The sequence below is a fragment of the Lepidochelys kempii genome, chromosome 12 (genome assembly GCF_965140285.1).
Source record: "Lepidochelys kempii isolate rLepKem1 chromosome 12, rLepKem1.hap1, whole genome shotgun sequence".
NCBI lineage: Eukaryota > Metazoa > Chordata > Testudines > Cheloniidae > Lepidochelys > Lepidochelys kempii.
This window is the reverse complement of record NC_136391.1, coordinates 7314113-7335273: the sequence shown is the minus strand read 5'-3', so window position 1 is coordinate 7335273 and position 21161 is coordinate 7314113. Positions and strand designations below refer to the sequence as shown.

The following is a 21161-nucleotide window of genomic DNA, read 5'->3' as shown; positions in this document are numbered from 1 at the left end:
ACCTGTGAATAGAACTCAAAGTCCTCATTCCTAGAGTCCTGCCCTAACCACTAGACCAGCAGTTTTCAAACTGAGCTCAGCCCCCGCTTTCAGTTACAATTTTTGATTGTGTCTCCCCCGCAACCCAGACCAAAAAAAGAGGTGAGTTGGGGTGGAGGCGGCACCCGCCACGCCAGGCTGAAGTCCAAGCTGCCTGGCGTCACCGCTCCCCCCAACATTCCTCCATGACTCCTGCACTAGACCTGTGAGTTGACTGCTGTTACACAGAGCCAACAAAGGGAGCACAACACATTGTGTATCTAGGTCTTGCAAAATATCTGCTTTAAAATATGTGTTTCTTAGCAACAGAATAACTGGCTCTCTGGATGAGGGGAAAGCGGTGGACATGTTATTCCTTGACTTTAGCAAAGCTTTTGACACCGTCTCCCACAGTATTCTTGCCAGCAAGTTAAAGAAGTGTGGGCTGGATGAATGGACTATAAGGTGGATAGAAAGCTGACTAGATTGTCAGGTTCAACGGGTAGTGATCAATGGCTCCATGTCTAGTTGGCAGCTGGTATCAAGTGGAGTGCCCCAAGGGTCGGTCCTGGGGCCGGTTTTGATCAATATCTTCATAAATGATCTGGAGGATGGCGTGGATTGTACCCTCAGCAAGTTTGCAGATGACACTAAACTGGGAGGAGAGGTAGATACGCTGGAGGGTAGGGATAGAATACCAAGGGCCCTAGACAAATTAGAGGATTGGGCCAAAAGAAATCTGACGAGGTTCAACACGGACAAGTGCAGAGTCCTGCACTTCGGATGGAAGAATCCCATGTACCGCTACAGACTAGGGACCGAATGGCTAGGCAGCAGTTCTGCAGAAAAGGACCTAGGGGTTACAGTGGACGAGAAGCTGGATATGAGTCAACAGTGTGCCCTTGTTGCCAAGAAGGCCAATGGCATTTTGGGCTGTATAAGTAGGGGCACTGCCAGCAGATCAAGGGACGTGATCGTTCCCCTCTATTCGACATTGATGAGGCCTCATCTGGAGTACTGTGTCCAGTTTTGGGCCCCACGCTACAAGAAGGATGTGAAAAAATTGAAAAACGTCCAGTGGAGGGCAACAAAAATGATTAGGGGACTGGAACACATGACTTATGAGGAGAGGCTGAGGGAACTGGGATTGTTTAGTCTGCGGAAGAGAAGAATGAGGGGGGATTTGATAGCTGCTTTCAACTACCTGAAAGGGGGTTCCAAAGAGGATGGATCTAGACTGTTCTCAATGGTAGCAGATGACAGAACAAGGAGTAATGGTCTCAAGTTGCAGTGGGGGAGGTTTAGGTTGGATATTAGGAAAACTTTTGCACTAGGAGGATGGTGAAACACTGGAATGCGTTGCCTAGGGAGGTGGTGGAATCTCCTTCCTTAGAGGTTTTTAAGGTCAGCCTTGACGAAGCCCTGGCTGGGATGATTTAGTTGGGGATTGGTCCTGCCTTGAGCAGGGGGTGGGACTAGATGACCAGGTCCCTTCCAACCCTGAGATTCTATGATTCTATTCTATGATTCTGTGATTCTACAAGAGGAATTAGATCAGATATTGAGTGTGAGAGCACTTGGAACATAGCAATTTACACGTAAGTTACAATGTTGGCCTAAACACCTTGGTCGAGATCCTCAAAGGTATTTAGGCACTTAACTGCCTTTGAAATCAATGGAAGCTAGGAACCTAATACCTTTTGGGATCTGGACCCTGAAAAATGTCTCGGTTCACTCCCAGAGTTCTTCCTCCCCCATCTTGTGCGGTACCTGATCTTGCAGCTGGACAGACACAGCAAGTTCTTCATTCTGCCGTGCAGAAAGTTTCTCCTGCAGTGCCAGCAGCTCTTCCTGCAGCTGCAGCTTCTCCTCCTGCAGCTGGGCCACAGACTCCACCATCTTCTGGATCATAGGAAACTGACGTGCTCCTGACAAGCTGGAGCATTTCCCACCGAAGAATCTTCCGCCTGCAACAAGAAGAGTGTTAGCATTACATTTACAAAGCAGCAGGTAGGTGTGAATGTATGGAGGTTGGCGGACAGACGCACGCCAGGAGAGGCCAGTAAGTGTGGACTAAAAGCAGGGCCCACTAACTGACTAAAGTGGAGCAGGAGATGTGAAGACAAAAAGAAAAGGTCCATAACAGCAGTGAAAACCCCAGATTCCTTCCTGAGCAGCACGGGCTAAACATGCTGTAGATGCAGAGGACCATTTCATGACTCCAGTAACCACCCGCTGCTCCAATCAATGCTCTGAGGGAAAGAACCAGCAGTGAAGCTCGAGGCAGTTCTGCCGGCCCCCAGAAGGAGCTGCAGGGATGCTCCGGATACAGAAGATGAATCATTTGATTGGAAGTTTTTCCTGAAATAAGTGCGTACACCTTTGAACAGTAATTTGTTTGAGAGTTCCATGCACACTGACAGACCCAAAACAAGGCTGTGATTCTGTAAGCACGTACGCATGTGCCTAACTACTCGTGTGAGCGGTCTCACTGAGCGTAGCAGGACTACAGAGTACCCCCAGAGTAAAGTCACACCCATGCTTAAGTGCCTGTAGGATCAGGGCTGAAGAAAGTGTCGCAGAAGGCATTTGAGACAAATCCTGACAATTCAATACCTTCAAATATTTTTTAAATTGTCTTTAAAAGATGTTCAGTTCGTCATAGATGGAAAATGGTGGCCACTGAGCCAATGGAAGCATGTGGGGAACAGTGTTCCATGCCCAGAGACGCAAGCGCACGTGTGAGAGAAACAACAGTGTGTGTCAGCAATGACACAAACGTCACATCTCCACAGTCACAACCCCCCAGGAAACTCTCTGTTGGTGTTTGGCTGGTGGAAAGTACACTGTGAGCACACAAGCATGTGATGTTCATAAATACCCCACTGCTTCTGAGCCCCGGGCTGAGGAGTTCATCACCTGCTGACTTCCACATTCCTGGCTCCACGAGCAAGAAAGAAAACACACAGACAGAGCCCGTGATTTCATTTAACACGTAAAAAAAAATGCTTTGGGGCAAACGGAGGAAAATAACCCAATACACCCTTCGCAATGGACAATAGTTCTACCAAGAAGGGGGGCTGAGCCAAGGGGACTACAAGGCATTTCACTCTTGGCTGTGGCCAGCAAGTGAAGGAGAGCACCAGCCACAATCCAAAGCATGATACAAAAGGCTATCTAGTGAAGAGAATAATACTGAGAGGTAGTAAAGCAATCTCCTTCCTCCATGCCACATGCCGTAATCTCCTAACAGTGCTCCATGGTCACATCTCACTCATTTTCCCCACTCAGCTCCTATTTGTAACAATCTGGCCCTACAAAACAGTAAGGGCAGGTCTGGTCTGCAGCTCCTATCGACATGTCTAAGTACTTACATTGCCCTCATAATGGTAGTATCTAAGCACCTCAGAGTCATCGGTGGATCTTATCCTCACAACACCACTATGAGGCAGAGAAGTACTATCCCCCTTTTTAACTTTACAGATAGATTCAGTAACTTGCCCAAAGTCACATACGACGTCTGTGGCTGAGCCAGGACTCAAACACATCTCTCATAAAGGCCTTGTCCAGTGACCTACCCACTAGTCCACCCTGCCTTTGCAAGGCCCTTATTTCTACCCTACTCTCAAGTCCCTCAGGTAATGTCGGGCTTTACTATTCATATTTTTTAATTCAGAAGAACAAAAAAAAAAATCGCACAAACTCCTACATTCAGATGCCTTGATCGAAAACCCGTGGCAGGTGAGGGAGGGTCTGACGGTGGCTGCAATTCACAGTGGACAAACAACCTGGAAAAGTGAGGAGTTGTGGGAGGAAAGTGCCCTGCTATTTTCTCACTGCGCTGCCTTCATGGTAAGAGAACTGATGCCATAAGAGACTCAGCAGTGAGGAAACAAAAGGCACCTCACAGCTCCTCAGGCTTTGTTGTTTTAACTTAAATTAATTATGAAGGGAGCATTATTTTTTGGAAGCAGGTTGTGGGTGGCTTTATATGGTTTATATTATATTTGGGCTTGTATTTTTGATTGGAGAAAGGCTGCAGATATCCCCTATTATATAGACATATATGTTCATCGAGACCTAGCTATGCATACATTGTAGCTCTTGTAACTAACCCTTAAAGTACTTGCTAATTCCCAGGTGAAAGTAAAGAGACTGGCTAGTTCCCAGGATTTGGGGTGACACTACAAGGAGGCGCTATGGTGGTGAGGAGGGAGAATCTGTGGCCATAAGAAAGAGAGATTGGGTCAGGATTCCAGCCTGCCATGAGCCTAATACTACCCTGCCCTGCCTCTCACCTGGTTTAAATAAGCCCTACTGGAAATGACACAGTTCTGTGGCTTTAAGGGCAAGTAATGGGGCTAGTAATTGTCTGGCTAACTGCAAGCAGCCGAAGTTGCTTGCTTTATGAAAAGCGTATTTATCAGAAGAAGCTGCTTTTGCTGCAAAACTAAATTTTGTTCCCCGTAAGCATTTGGTAGCTCGGTCTCTTCTTAAGACACGTTTGGACCACATGGAAGTGTTTAATATACCAGCTGTGGGCCTTTGACGTGTTCGTCCCTGTCTAGAGAAGTTATGAGATAATGGTGTAAGCAAAGGGCTGAAAAGCAGGTATTGAGTTCTAACCCTAGCTCCGTCACTGATTTGACGTGTGACCATGGCCAGTTCGAAGACATAACAAGATCCAGTGGCTGAATTCAAACTAGAAATAAGATGCATGCCAAGGGTTGTGGTGGATTCTCCATCACTGGAAATTGTTTAATCTAGATTGGACGTTTTTCTAAAAGGTATATTCTAGTTCAAACGGGAACTAATTTGGGAAAGTGCTATGGATACAGGCGGTCAGAGCGGATGATCAGCCTGATTCCTTTTGGCCTTGTAGTCTATGAATAGGGCCAATATTTTCACAAGTGACCACTGATTCTGGGTGGCATTTTGCCTTAATTTTTGGATGCTTGAGACACCTTGAGAGTGACTCAAGTTGGGGGTCCAAAAGCAATGTGCACTTTTGTTGGCTTTTAACCTCTCTTAGTACCTGAGTTTCTCTGTATGTAAAAGAGGGATAATATCTACCAGATGGGATAACATCCACCAGACGTTAAGAAAAGAACCTGTAAAGTGATATATAAACGCAAAGTGTTGTTCCTTTTGGAGCATTCTCACCTCAAAAGTGTTATCCTAGGTTTAAAGGAGATGTCAGGGCACGTATGAAACCACTGTGTATCTGTGTGTATTATCCATTTTAATCCTGTGCTGGGACACTGAATCCTTCTGCTAGGGAATATAAACCATTCCATTTAAAACCATGGCAATTGTACCCAACTTAATTCAAACAAAGCGTGGCATTTTTCTATGCTTTGAACATGTTCCCCTTTGGTACAGGGTATATCATCTGTTCCAACATGTTATTCTCCAGAAACCATTCTTGGGAAACCGGAGGCTTGGAAAGGCAGGTCTGCCAATGGAGCAGGCTGGCCTACATTATATAACTTACCACACGGACTTACTTGTTGGGAAGCTAATTACACAGCAGTATTCTATGTATGCTAGAGTTCAAAGCTAGGCAGACACTTCACACTGTGAGTTACACACACACACAGCTAGCTTTGCAACACAGACTTCCATGCTTGTTCTGAAAAACTTTTAAAGTGGACATCAGTGACTTCCACAAAGGCTGCAGTAAGATGTGTACAGTACCCAAGTATTCACAAAACATGTTGATTATGTACAGGGCAGATCAGATCATAGGATTTATACGGGGCATTTAACACTGAAATTGTTTAGAAGGTGCTGAGGTAGCCAGCCGTTGATGTGCAAAGCGTACAAATGAAATCTCCTGTTATTTCAACACTTTCTGGCTTTTCAGCTTTTTATAGCTCGGGCCCTACCAAATTCACAGCCATGAAAAACGCATCACGGACCGTGCAATCTGGTCTCCCTCTGCAAAATCTGGTCTTTTGTGTGCTTTTACCCTATACCATACAGATTTCACGGGGGAGACCAGTGTTTCTCAAATTGGGGATCCTGACCCAAAGGGAGTTGCGGGGGAGGGGGGGGTCACAAGGTTATTTTAGGGGGGGTCGCAGTATTGCCACCCTTACTTCTGTGCTGCCTTCACAGCTGGGAGGCTGGAGAAGGGCGGCTGTTGGCCGGGCGCCCAGCTCGGAAGGCAGCGCCCCGCCAGCAGCAGGGCAGAAGTCAGGGTGGCAACACCAGGCCAGGCCATCCTGACTTCTATGCTGCTCCTGGCGGGGGCTCTGCCTTCCGAGCTGGGCTCCCGGCCAGCAGCTGCCGCTCTCCAGCTGCCCAGCTCGGAAGGCAGCGCCCTGCCAGCAGCAGGGCAGAAGTAAGGGTAGCCATACCGCAAACCCCTCCTCCCCCCTACAACTCCTTTTTGGGTCAGGACCCCTACAGTCGCAACGCCGTGAAATTTCAGATTCAAATAGCTGAAATCATGAAATTTTACGATTTTTAAAATCCTATGACCGTGAAATTGACCAAAATGGACGTGAATTTGGTAGGGCCCTATTTATAGCTGACTGTGTGGTGTCTTGAGCCTCTCTATTTGGCATCTTGCCAACCATTTGCCAGAGAATGGGGAGCGTATAAAGCAGGAAAGCCTGCTTCACCTACGAGCAAAGCCAGTAAAAAGCTCAAGGAGCATTAGCAGATGGAGGGATCAGCAAAGTTCAGAGGAGCCTTTTGCCTCGGGTGGGCCCAGCTAGAAGAGCAGCTAAAGGCTTAGCGAAGCGGCAGGGGGAGCAGGGGCAGCACAGGAGGAAATAACTCAGCAGCAGCAGGGGGGTTCAGAGAAGGGGGTACCACGGACTTGTGAAGATAAATTCTAGGTCTAACTCACTGTATACTTACTCCAGCTACGTCATTTTCACACGCTAGTTCCCCTGCCTGAGAAGAAAGTTGCAGTTCATGCATCTGCCTACTCTTTGCATCACTGTTTGTCTCTTGGAACCTGACATCACCAGCTGGCAGGCCTTCCCCCTTTCTTAAGCTCCTTCCTGTTTCTGTCACTGAGACGCCTCTTCTGTGTAACATGCTTGGTGCTCTCACGCACACGCTCTGTCCTGAGGCCCGCTCAGGGCAGAGAGAGACGTCTCCCACAGATAACCCAGTCAGTTCTAAACCAGAGTACAGCAGGGAGTGGCTCACTCTGGTGTGTCTGGACAAGCCCAGGTAATGAGTTTCTGATGGAGAAAATAAATAATAGGAATCAAAATCCAACTTGCAGCACAGTTTCTGCGTAGCTTCTTCCTCACCAGGGACACGAGGCCTGAATCTGCACAATAGGAATAACCCCCAGAAGTCAATGGAGTTAAACTGGCATGAGTGGATAAGAATCAGATCTGCCATTTCTCTCAGAAAGGTGAATACGCTTCCATGCACCTTTAGTGAAAAGCTCTTCCTTCACCTCCTTTTCCCTGCCAACAGACTCCAAGCCTGAGGAGACACTTACATTCGCTGGACTCTTGTACGAGCGATGTTGCCTCTGGAAGGATGGGAAGCGGGACAAAAGGAGCAATAAGGACTCCATTTCTGCCAAATCCACATTGTCCACTTTGGAAGTTAACCAGCGAGAGGGATAAAAAAGCTCTGAATAACCATCAAGAGTAGACCAGCCTCTTGAACACATTACAGTGGACACTGTCCTCAGCACTTGCAGGACAGCAAAGACGAGGTCCCACATTTGAGCTGTCAGTTTAACTGCGTAAGATTCAGAAGAGCATCTGGGCAAGAAGCAGCTTTCAAAGCAAGAAGTATAATCTTCTGAAATGCCATTTATCTCCTCTAGTGGGAAGGGGGCTGAAGACAAAACCAGAACATTTAAACGATACCCAAGAGCACAGGGACACGTGCCGGCACTACTAGGCGAAACAGACACAGAACAGGATAAAAACTCAGGCCGAGGGGATGCAAGAGAGCAGGGATGAAGAGGAAAGGAGGCGGCAATGCACTCGGAGGGAATAGGTGGTTATAACTGTGCTGTGATAACATTTCCTTAAAAGACAAGAAATAAACAAGATCATTCTGCTTCAGATCAAAGGTTAGATTCATCTGTCAGTGACCAAGCTCAGCTCATTTTTGTTACCTGCCTGCGAACACCTGGTTTGCATTTGATCCCTCTTGAGTCAAACTGATTCCCTAACGAGTAATCAGTTTCTATTTATATAAAAGAATCATTGCATTAGCTGTGAGCTGAGGAAATTCACTTACCCCCTAGCTCATTTCACTAGAAAGCAGTTTCTTTCTGATTGTGTTGCCTTAAGACAGAGATCGGCGTAAGAATTAATGGCCACCAATTTTCATGCCTCCCCCTTTACCTGTTTTCTCAAAGTTCATGCTGCAGGCTTCCTGGCCCTGTGCTCCAGCGTCCCAGTTGAGAGCAGACCCCGGCCTCTTCTCTATGCCCAGCTTCTGGGTCCTACACTGAGTCTGTGGCTGATGATGTGTCTCTTCGTTCTTCACCTGACTCTTGTCCTTGCACAACTTGTCCTGCAAGGCCTGCATTCAAAACACAACCATTTTCCCTTTAAAGGGCATTGTAACTCAAGAGGGCACAAACCATCCCTAGACTTCTCATCACAGACTGAGCGAGATTTTGACTGAGTGAGATTTTGAAAGGTCACCCTGTGCCCCAGGGTATTGAAATCATTACAGGTACCTCAGTATCACACAGTATTTCAAGATATATTTCTGCTGTCTTCACATCTTCTTTGCTTCCCTGCACCACTCTGATCTGGTCAACTCCCTACCTGCTAAACCAAACTCCTTCCATTGTCGTTCCAACCTAATCAAACTCCAGCCTGTGCCATCCCACTAAAGCCATCGGTGCCCTCTTCCCCAGTGACCTCCTATGTTCTCCCACACTTTCCCTCCAGCTTTCAGCTCTCATCAACCTCAGGTTTCCAAAAGGTCAGTCACAAGGCAAAAGACAAGAAGCAGCATACACATGGTCTCAAATACAAACTACAGACTGGAAATCAGCATCTCTCATCGCGGGCATTTTTCAAAGTTCTGAAAACTATTTTGGAGAGAAAGGAACAAGGAGAAGACAGGCAGGGGACAGAAAATTAGATGGCAATGTAAGAAAAAAGTGACACTAATTACAGTGACTGAGGCGGATCCATTCATCGCATAGCAGGTGATTTCCTGATTGCAACCAGGCGAGCCAAGCCAAGGTTGATGGGAAAAAGGAGGAGGGGGAAAAAAATCCATTTCAGCAGGAAAGAAACCAGACAGAGTGAATCAGAAACCAGCAACAGAAAAGATGCATTAAGTCCTTTAGTCCATGTAGCCCCAGACATGGTTCCGTGCAGGGATTATTCCTCTCACTACATTTGCTGGTGTTTTGTCCAATCTAGTTTCAGATCACCCAAGCAATGAGGCTTCCACCACGTTCCTCAGGAGACGTTACCAGAGCTTTACAGATTTCAGTGTCAGGAAGTTTTCATTGACATTCAATCTCGATTTTCCTTTCCTTAATTTCATCCCATTCCTCCTAGTTACACCCCCATCCTTGAACCACCTTAAACAAGTCCTCACTCTCCTTAATATTTGAATCCTATTGGTAGATAGTCATGTCCCTTCCTACCTTTGTTGTGGTTTAGCCAAAATGCACATGTTTAGTTTAGTCTGTCCTTTAATATATACAAATGTATCCTTTAATCTAGCCTCATAAATCAATGCCTCTCATTTCTAAATCACATTTACTATTCTCTGTATTCTTTCCAATTTGCCAGCACCTAACTGGTTGAGAGGGACCCAGCCCTGTACACAGTATTCCAGTTGGCGTAGTCGTTCTACAGACTGTCAACTCTGCGTTCCATGACATGTTGTTTCTGAATTCACGCTGGCTTTTTCTGCTGCTCTATCACACTGTAAGCTCATTTCCGTGGGCCATTTAACTACAATGAGCCACTGTTCAGAGGCACGGATTTGGAGCAAGCCTAACTTCTAACAGTTTTACCCAAGTATAGCAGATCTGGAAGGATGCAGAGAAATAAGGGGATTATAGTAATTTATGTAGCAATTATTCAGTACCCTGAAAAAAAAAAATCTACATTCTTCTCCATTCCAGCCTTCTCCTTTCTGCTACCCTAGGAAGGATTACACTGTTTCTGGTGCGGTGCGAGGACTACCTTAACGGCCTGCAGACAGGACTGTGAAGCTGTCTCTACAGGGACAATTATTGGGATTTCTCCGCTGTAGCTCTAATGCCAGCACTAACAGCGATGCGGGCACGAGTGCAGGCCGGGCTCTAGCATTTTCACCCTCACGTCGTCTAAAAGCAAGTGGAGATGACAGAGTGGTAACAGCACTCTCTCCTTTGTTGTCACCAGTGGAATTGTTCTGGGGCTGGAGCAACGTTGGAAGGTTTTCTGGAAATGGTCAGCGTGGACAAGGTTTTGGTGTAATCTGTTCCCTGACTGAGACTTGAGAATTTTCCCCCACCCCGTTCAGAAGCTACTTTTATGAGTTACACTGTATCTATAATGTTCTGAAATAGGCAAGTTTTACTGGTAAAACTTGGTAGCGTAGACCAGGCTTAAGATCAGAAAGCCCTGTACAATAGGTGAGCGGCGTCCCACGGATAAGTCCCTGCCCTGAAGAGCATAAACCTGAAAGGCATGAGTGAGTACAATACTCAACACAAAATGGTGAATGGTTATTACAACTGGAACGTTTCTGAATTTAACTTCAAGATGAGGGAGAGCAATTCTCAGTCCGCAGCCAGAAAACAATACGTTGCATTTCTATAGTACCTGTCATCCCGCATTCACGAAGCACTTTACAAAAGGTCATTTCTGAAGCTATACTACGCTCCTGTGAAACACATAGGTATTGTCTCCATTGTATAGAGACATGGATTAAGTGGATAGCCTTCAAGGGAAGCAGTGGGGGCAAAAGATCTATCTGGCTTTAAGATTAAACTCGATAAGTTTATGGAAGAGATGGTATAACATGGTTTTGGTAATTAAATATTCATGGTAAATAGGCCCAGTGGCCTGTGATGGGATATTAGATGGGGTGGGATCTGAGTTACCCAGGAAAGAATTTTCTGTAGTATCTGGCTGGTGAATCTTGCCCATATGCTCAGGGTTTAGCTGATCGCCATAATTGGAGTCGGGAAGGAATTTTCCTCCAGGGCAGATTGGAAGAGGCCCTGGAGGTTTTTCGCCTTCCTCTGTTGCATGGGGCACGGGTCACTCGCTGGAGGATTCTCTGCTCCTTGAAGTCTTTAAACCACAATTTGAGGACTTCAATAGCTCAGACATAGGTGAGAGGTTTTTCGCAGGAGTGGGTGGGTGAGATTCTGTGGCCTGCGTTGTGCAGGAGGTCAGATTAGATGATCATAATGGTCCCTTCTGACCTAAATATCTATGAATCTAAGTGACTTGCCCAAAGTCCAGCAATGAACGAGTGACAGAAATGGAACTAGAACCCAGGAGTCCTGACTCTCAATCCTTTGTTCTAACCCCTCCATATGAAATTACTACCATCATCTCCCCCACCCATGACCCATCTAATCAGTAGTTAGTAAACCCTATTGCACAATCTTAGATTTGGGATAAGGTATATGCAAAGCATGGGCTGGTTTTTTTGTTTGCTTGTTTGTTTGTTTTGTCTTCTTCCTCCCTTGAATGATTATTATATAGCTCAAAAGTGACACCAAAAATGTTATTCTTAACAGTTCCACTAAATCTTTACCACTTCCTCAGTGGATTTGGTTTCCTGACACATTCCAGACAACTGAGATACATTTTCCCAGCACCCTTTCCATCTCCACTCAGGGAATAAAGCATTACAACAAAGTGCCTTTACACAGCAGAATAAATTGTATTTTGAAAAGAGACAAGCTAGCTTTAAAAATCTGGCACCTAAATCTAAGAAAAGGAGTACTAGTGGCACCTTAGAGACTAACCAATTTATTTGAGAATAAGTCTCTAAGGTGCCACTAGTACTCCTTTTCTTTTTGCGAATACAGATGAACACGGCTGCTACTCTAAATCTAAGAGTGATTTTTTTTTTAAATTAGCTAGCAGTTGCTCCATAGGCTAAGTTCCTACCTTATTCCTTAGAGGATTTTCTGCTGTGAGAGTGGTGGTCGTACTAAGTTCAATCAGCTGTGAGTTTCACAATGAGGACACTTATCATATTCCCCCCAAAATGCATCCTCCTGGGAAACGCTGAGATCCCTACTGCTGATTTTTGGTTTGGGATCCTCTACTGATGGTGACCCTGATCCTGGGCTGTGGCTAAGATGAGTTCAGTGCAGCCCTATATCTAGGGAGCACAAAGATGACTGTAAGCAACCTTTATGCCTTCCAGATTTTGGAACTACAGGGGATTGATTCAGCCCTTGACACAAGTTAGAGCAGCCTAGGGGCTGCTGTGACTAACATCCTGCCTGCAACAGTCCCCACAGGAGCACCCAACAGATCATAATAGCCCGAATGCAGAGCATTCCAGCCTCCTGCCTTCCCCAACACAACCCTTCTCTTCCCGAGGCATGTCCCTGACATGTCCAGGCACCAGAAGTTGTGATGGGGCCTGGTGTACTGTCATTACACCAGCCTAATATCACCAGGAAATCCTTTGTACACCTCAGGTAGTCCCCAGTGGTCAAGCTATTTTTTGGCTCCCTTACACTGCAGGCAGATGACTTCTAGATGCCAGTATAATACTTAGTTGATAACCCACTCCCTTTCCCATAAAGACACAGCTGAAAAGACACACAGTTCAAGCAGGAAACCACCGAGAAGGGGATCAGGAGTTCCTTACCTGCACAGTCAGGTAGAGGCCTTGTGGACTTGCAGCACTGCACCAGTTCACGCTGAGGGTTTTATGTTGGATCAATGCAGGCACCACAGACGTCTGGACAGACGAGTCCTCTTCACCGTCACTGAGGAGTGAATCTTGTCCACTCCCTTGAACAGAACAAAAAATAATGTTAAATAAATCAGCCCAGCAGAAACTGACTACAAACAGCTTGTCTAGCAGAGAGTGAGGAGGGATCCCTTTAGATTGATTCAGTCTTATGTATGCCTCCTGTTCTCATTCAGCAAGTCTATCTCCTCCTCCCCTCTGCCCACCCCCCAAGTTCTGTTCCAGGCCATCCATCATCATGCTAGTAACTAAAGCTGGTATTCAAGCCCCCTCCCTTCTCTGGCTCACAGCCAAGGTCATTAACAACTACAGTCACGCTTTCGATTCCTGCTGCCCAAAATACTTCAGGTCAATGAAGAAACCATGAGCTTTGTATGGAATCTCAGCCACAGGGCTGAGGGATAGCTCAGTGGTTTGAGCATTGGCCTGCTAAACCCAGGATTGTGAGTTCAATCCTTGAGGGGGCCATTTAGGGATATGGGGCAAAAATTGGGGATTGGTCCTGCTTTGAGCAGGGGGTTGGACTAGATGACCACCTGAGGTCCCTTCAAACCCTGATAATCTATGATACTAGAGAGAGAAGGGGTGGGCGAAGGAAAGAAGGAAAAGGTGTAAGCAAAGCTACAGTCTGCCTACCTGAGTGAGCTGAGACTGGTCAAACTCATTTCACATATGACTACAACTTTCTCTTTGTATGTCATTTGGAAAATGTAAAGCACCATACAAGAACAAAGTATTTTTACAACTTGGGCAATGTTGATTAGCAAAATGAGCCCTTTAGGGCAAATATGATCTGTTGGCAAATGAACATAAGTTACAGGAATCCAAACTGTAGGAATCTATTCATGTATCTTTATGAAGAACCCTGTAAACAATCCAAACAGACTCTGAAGAATTATGCAAACGTCACCTCTCAATCTACAACGTTGTCAGACGCCTGAACTTTTTCTGTACTGTCAAAACTCCCACACAAGGGGATTGGGAATCAGGATTCCTGGGTTCTCCTCCCACCTTTGCCACTCACTTATTTTGTGACTTCAGTATCCACGATCTTATCCCCTATCTAATTGCCTGACCAGGTCTGCATCACAAAACCTGTCTAACTGACACTGCAGGACTAGTGAGCTAACACCTCCGCCCCTCTGAATGTGTTCTTCCTTATGGAACCAGAACCAAAAAGGACAAATCTAGAGGCGAAGTAGCCACTCTGTTCTTTTCTGGGTCCAACAGCAGAAAAAGCTCACTTGAGAAAATGGATCATCTCCCAGCTCTCTCAATGCTTAGCCAAAAATCAATCCCTGGATGGAGAGCAGCCGGCTAAAGCTGAACCCTGACTGGACCACTAAAGTGATGATGGCAGGAAGTGGCAAGCACTTTGCAGAACTTGCCTCCTCTCTCATCCCCCGCTCTCAAGAGTGTCTGTTACCAGGAGGCTATGAGTTGATATGGTTGTGGATTCCTCAATGCTACTGGATACTCAAATAGCCATGGTGGCAAAAAACACTCACTTTCTTCTGTGATGAGCAGGAGATTGTGTTCCTTCCTCCCAAACACAGCCCTGACTACAGTGACACTCTGGTGACCTCCAGGCTTGATCATTGCAACTTATTACGTATAGGAATGACGCTCCAGAGGGTGCAAAACACAGCAACCCCTCCACTTAGCAGTGCAGGTCATCATGACCGTATAAAATCACTCAGCTCTCTGCAGTGGCTACTCAAGGTCTCTTTCCTGATATTCAAAGCCCTGTATAAGAGTGGCCCAATCTATCTGAGACATCATTTCTCCTTCAGTGACCATAACTTCTTATGGCGTCTACGTCCCACTAGTATAATGAATATACAGACCACAGAGGGAGGCTTGAAAGGGTGGAAAAGAGAACTTTCACGGGAGCTGGGCCTAAACCAGGGAACCCAGCCCTGAAAGAAATAAGAAAGACTACAGGTCTCTCCATGTCCAGAACTAAATGCAAAAATGAACTCTTCCATTTAGCTTTCCCATGATCTGTTCATCTCTCTCATACACAAACACACCAAAAAACGACTATAAATAAATCAAGCTATTTCTCCTACAGGCTGGAAAGGGACAGAGAGATTGTTATTGCTGTTTCTGTTCTTAAATAATTGGGAAGTATTCAGATACTATGGTGAAGATGGCTGTATACGTACAAGATAGATATATAATCTTGCTGTGCTTGTCACTTTGCCTCCCTATGCCTCTGTTTCCCCATCTTTAAAATAGGAATAACAACCTTTCAAAATCACGTGTAGTTCCTTAAATAAAAAGTATTACATACGTGCAATTAATGTACATTATTATTCCCCCACCAGGAAGGACACCATCTCATGCTAATCATACAGTACACTGGCTTTTAGTGTCTCACTCCCCACCAGTCTCTCCACCCAGTAACAAAGGAATGTTACTAGCTCAGTGGGGAAAGGGTAGGGGGGGAAATGAAAACACAACTTCAGACCCCTGCTGCTGCAGACCAGGCCAGCCTCTCAGACACACACGTCTATGGTCAGTAGTTAGAAATCAGAGAAGAGGAAACAATAAATAGACAAATTGCTGCCAAAGTTTAAGAACTTAAATGTGTCAGAGTGAACAACAAATCCATTTGTTTTTGATTTCCCACCCAAAATATCTAGTCCTTTTGCTAAAACCTGGCTTTAACATTTAGCCCCAGACTCAGAGTGACCCTGAAGCCTGCAAACAGACAGCAGGTGTTGTGTATAACTGCATAGAAGCAGCAGCGTATTTCAACAAGCGGGTTTTGGTTCTTTTAGCTACTTTTTGAAAAGACATCAGCCCCTGAAAAAGAAAGAACGTTAAACTAAACTCACCTATTTGGTTTACGTGCTTTAGAGAGAGAGAGAGAACAAACTCTCCCGAGGAGCTGAGATGAAGGACGAACAGAATCCACGTGTTTTTCTTCCATGCAGATCACAGATCATTTATTTTCTTTTACATGTTAAAATTTAACTTTTGTCCCAAGGCTTCTGACTAGAAAGCAGGAGAGGAGCCTTTCACCTTCCACCACAGCAGCAGCACTGAAATACCTGCCTGCTAAGCCCTGGAGTTACCTAACAGCTTTTGTCTGGTTTGGAATTGCTTCCCCCGAAACCATTTTAGTCTCATCTCTGGCATCTAAAAAGAAATGTCAAAAATGTGGGCTCGCTGGTTTTCTAGCCTCTCCTGGCTGTAGTGTGAGAAAGGGCGTGAGCAAGAGTGGGCTGGGCCTGGAATGGGATGAGCCATCACTTAATACTCACTGTCAAGAGGGAGGTCCTTTTTCCACAGGTCTTTCAATGAGGGAATAGGTCCCAGATCCCAGGTCTTCTGAGATGTAATCATGGCATAGGGTTCCAAAGCAGATCGACACCTCAGGGCCTGGGAATAAACACAAGCAAAGATATTCCAGCTGCAGCAAGTTAGCAGTCCAGGATGAGATACTCTAGCAAGCCATGCAAGTAGCAATGTCCCCAACTTGATTCCTACTCCCACACAGATCTGGAACGATTCAGATTTGATACTGGGAATTTGTCCACATGAGAAATGCTGACCTATACAAAGTAGATGTTACACACACTGTATCTGTAATTAACTTAATAATTCCTGTTTGCAATGTTATTGTAGCTGTGTTTCTTCCTTCTTCATGTTGTGATGTTTCGATTCTAAGTGCCAAAATTCCATAGCTTCCACAATTGTTTGCAGTGTTGTTTACCCACGTTGTTTTGGTTAATAATTCCTGTATCATTTCCAGCTTCTTCCACTACAACATTTGATTTTATAACTTTTACAATTGTAAGTTTTTCAGGGTAGGAATCATGTTGTCCTATGAGTCTGTAGATAACCTAGTACAATAGCCAGTAAATAAGCCCCAGTCTCTTACCTGTTCTCCTCTGCATCACATCACACTCTTATTGCACTGCTGTGATCTTGATTGGGGCCTTCAAAAGTGCTACCACCGTACAACGAATAGCAAAGATATTCAGGGTCTTTGTTCAGTTGTTGAGCCTGATTCTCATCTTGCACCAGTGTTTCCACCAGTGGACTTCAGTGGAATTACTTGATTTAAACCTTCATAACTTAGATTAGAATGAGACCTAGTGCATCCCACAATCAGGCCTCCACAGGATGAGAACCATAGACCACAGAGGCTGGAAGCAGACTGGGGAGGAGAGAGACTCCTATCCAAGCTGCTTTACAAAGTGGCATGTGCCATCTGGATGCCCAGACCTTCCATCTCCACTGCGCCTCACTCATCTGGAAAGAGACTCCCTCATTTGGGATTAAACTGAGAGGAAGTCTTCAAATCCTTTGTCTCACGAGGAAGGATTTGGCCGTGTTTGTTTCAATTAGACATCTAAACTATCACTCATAACGTTACAAAACTGCTCTCATTCATATTGTTGTGGTTCAATGACTCTGTGTCTCAATGATCCCATTGGGTCATCTGGAGAGGAAGGATGAACCTAACACGGGTTCAAGCACATGCAGCTGAGTCAGTGAAGTAGTCAGAAAGCACTGATTTGGGGACTGACTCTAAACTCAAAGCCATAATGAAGGGGAGAAAAGAAAACTGAAAACAACCAAAAAAGCCCTGTGGCTTGGCACCCAGGCAGCGGCATGAAGAAAGGAGTCATTAGGAGAGTGCTCTGTGATCTAGGATTGTTTCCGTCAGTGTGGTCAAACTCAGAACTGGATACATGAGCCTTACCATCTCACATACACACACAGAGCTTCTGGTCAGAAATCTATGAAGCAGGAGAGAGCCCATTAAAAGAAGGTTTCAGAGTAACAGCCGTGTTAGTCTGTATTCGCAAAAAGAAAAGGAGTACTTGTGGCACCTTAGAGACTAACCAATTTATTTGAGCATGAGCTTTCGTGAGCTACAGCTCACTTCATCGGATGCATGCCGTGGAAACTGCAGCAGACTTTAGTTATGCAGGGAAAGCCAGTGCCATGCAGGAACAGAGAAATAGCCCATGATCAGAAACTAGAGGTGAAGAGGAGAAATAAACAATTTTTTTTAATTGCATTTTTATTTAAAATCCCTGTCATCAGTGTATGCTTAGACTGGAAGCAATTCAGAGCAGGGACTGTCTTTTCTATGCCCTGTGAAGCACCTAACGCGCATTAATTAAAACACTCTTTTCTATTTTGCTCGTCAAGCTTCTTTCATCCAAAGATTTCAGAGTGTTGCATGAACATTAATGGAACCTTAAAACACTTCTCCACTCTGCCTCATTAACCATTACATCACTTATTAGAGTGACCCACCCCACGCTAACAGGGACCCCAGTTCCCAACTGCCGCTAAATGGGCACAGGGGTCCATTGAGACGGTGGCAGCTGCAGGATCAGAACCCTGGCATTATCCCGCTGCTTATTACTGTACATTTATTCCGACTGCTGGAAATGCTGAATCTTGAAACTAAGATTACAGCACACGTTATGCTGTACATATTCATGGAATGAACGCCATGTATTTCGAAGCACCCGGCCCTGCTATTTCTGATGCATCTCACACGCAGACAGGGCTTGTCACACCTTTGGGCCTTGGCCGGTGAAGCGTAATGGCAACGCAAGAGCAGGTGCACGCTCCGGGGGAGAAACGAGAATTCCAACAGCCGGCGCACACCCGGCCAGGGGCCATCAGCTGCCAAACAAGTCACTGGAAATACAGACTGACCGATGGGAACGGCGGCGATTTGGGGGAGCTGGAGGGGGTGACAGAAGCAAAGCCCTGGTTAAAAGGCACAAAGCTGTGTCAGGCGCATGCCACCTACTGCTGCATTAGCTCCCACTCCGCCCCCACCGCCAATGACAAAGAGTCCTTTGAGAGAGACGAGGTAGGTGAGGGAATGTCCTGCATATGGGACCAACTTCTGCGGATGGAGGGGCCCAGCTTTCCCGCTACACAGAGCTCTTCTTCGGGCTCCTTGTGGCAGGGCCAGGAGAGAGAGAAACACACACACAGAGACAAAAAGAAAGAACCCCCCCCAGGATCAAAGCAGAGGCACCCAGAGCAGAGGCAGGCCAGACAAAAGAGACAGGGACTCTCTGCTGCCGCAAGCAGCCGGAGAAATCCCCGTTGCGAACCTGCCTTCCTCGCTCTGCCCTCCCGGCCCGCTGATGCACGAAACAAAAAGGGCCGAGGCCAGACTCACCCAGTCGGAGCTGCCCGGGCCCGGGGTGGGCGCCCGGCACTGATACCCGGGCTAGCCGCCCCCAGGGCCAGGAGTGCCATGGCAATGGGGCTGCGTGGTCATTCCCTCACTGAGCGAGCCCGGATTCCGCAGGCAAGTCGCGGACCTTCCCCATTCTCCTCCCCTACGCCCCCCTCCCTTGCACACACGCACCCCCCCCCGCCCTGCACACCCCCCCCACCCTTGCACACAGACACCCTCCTGCACACACACCCCCTCCTCGCACACACACACACACACCCCCTCCTTGCACACACGCACATACGCACCCCCCCGCCCTGCACACCCCCCCACACCCTACACCCACTCCTGCACACAGACTCCCTCCTGCACACTCACTCCCTCCTCGCACACACACACCCCCTCCTTGCACACACACCCCCTGCACACCCCCCCCACCCTTGCACACAGATACCCTCCTGCACACACACCCTGCACACACACCCCCTCCTTGCACACACATGCTTTTCCTCAGGAAATAACTGACCCCTACTTGCTGCCGGTTGCTGTGGAAACCGGCTTCCCGCACTCCGGCAGCTCCTTCTCCGCAGAGGCCCGCGCTGGGGGGGGGGGGAGCAGAGCGAGCCCCCGCCCGGGCCCGCGGGCGGGGGACGCCGGGCGGGCCCCTGGCCCCGCGCGAGGCGGCGCGGCGGATCCCACGCCCCAGCCTGCCAGGGACCAGCGAGCCGCCCGCTGCGGGGGGCTCGCCAGGGAGCTCGCAGCGGGCTGAAGGTGCAGCGGAGCAGGAGGAAGGCTGCAAAAGCCACCCGAGGAGTTTCCCCAAAGGGCCGCCGCGGACCGGAGCCAGGAGCGAGAGCAGGGGCTGTTGTCCTTTGTCTCGCGTACAGCGGCTGCATTTATCCCCCAGGAGACAGCAGCGCCCCCCAGCTAGGGGCACAGAGACCGGGCTTCGGAGCTCCGGCCAGCTTCTCGCTCGCTTGGCGTGGGAAGAGCTCAGAGTCCGCTCCCGTGGGGTCACAACCAGCCCCTTCTCTGGGAGAACCCTCCCCCCCGCTTCCTGCCCTAACCTGTTGCCCAGTGGTGCAAACAAGCTGCCCTGCTCCGCCTCAGCGGCGGATGCATTCCTGTGGTGGTCGAAAGGATTCGCCGGCATGGTTTGTAAAGCATGCTGGGGTCTTTCTGGGTGAAAAGCGTTCCATGCAAACTCATGGTGGCCATCAAGTCATTCCCAAATGCAGGGTTTATTTTTAAATAATAAACCATAATATAAATACCAGGGCTGTCAAGTGATTAAAAACATTAATCGTGATTAATTGTGCCATTAAAAACACTAATTGTCATTAATCGCACTGTTAATAATAGAATACCATTTCTTTCAATATTTTGGATGTTTTCTACATTTTCAAATATATTGATTTCCATTACAACACAGAATACAAAGTGTACAGTGCTCACTCTATATTTATTTTGATTACAAGTATTTGCACTGTAAAAAATCAAAAGAAAACATATTTTTCAATTCTCCTAATACAAGTACTGTAGTGCAATCTCTTTATCATGAAAGTTGAATTTACAATGTAAAATTATGTACAAAAAATGCATTCAAAAATAAAACAATGTAACATTTTAGAGGCTGCAAGTCCACTCAGCCCTACTGCTTTTTCAGCCAATCACTCAGATAAAATCCCCCCCCCCCGTATTTTCCACTGCATGCATCCGATGAAGTGAGGTGTAGCTCACGAAAGCTTATGCCCCAATAAATTTGTTAGTCTCTAAGGTGCTGCAAGTCCTCCTTTTCTTTTTTCAGACAAACAAGTTTGTTTACATTTGCAGGAGATAATGCTCCCGCTTCTTGTTTACAAGGTCACCTGAAATTGAGAACAGGCGTTTTCATGGCACTGTTGTAGCCAGCATCGCAAGATATTTACATGCCAGATGCACTAAAGATTCATATGTCCTTTTATGCTTTAACCACCGTTCCAGGGGACATGGGTCCATGCTCATGATGGGTTCTGCTCGATAACAATCCAAAGCAGTATGGACCAAAGCATGCTCATTTTCATTATCT

General features: G+C 46.8%; 1 protein-coding gene across 13 annotated transcripts in view; it reads right to left on the bottom strand.

Annotated features, from left to right (window-relative positions):
- KIFC3 (kinesin family member C3) overlaps positions 1-21161 on the bottom strand; it is a 73700-nt gene that overhangs the window by 27942 nt on the left and 24597 nt on the right. For 5 of the 13 annotated variants that reach the window (XM_073307382.1, XM_073307385.1, XM_073307384.1 and 2 more), the window contains exons 2-5: positions 16194-16311; positions 12817-12962; positions 8355-8535; positions 1789-1985 (exon numbers count right to left, since the gene is read on the bottom strand). In XM_073307382.1, the coding sequence (XP_073163483.1) occupies positions 1789-1985; positions 8355-8535; positions 12817-12962; positions 16194-16275 (606 nt within the window). In that variant the 5' untranslated portion in view covers positions 16276-16311. The other 8 variants (XM_073307388.1, XM_073307389.1, XM_078848083.1 and 5 more) reach the window with 8 other exon arrangements.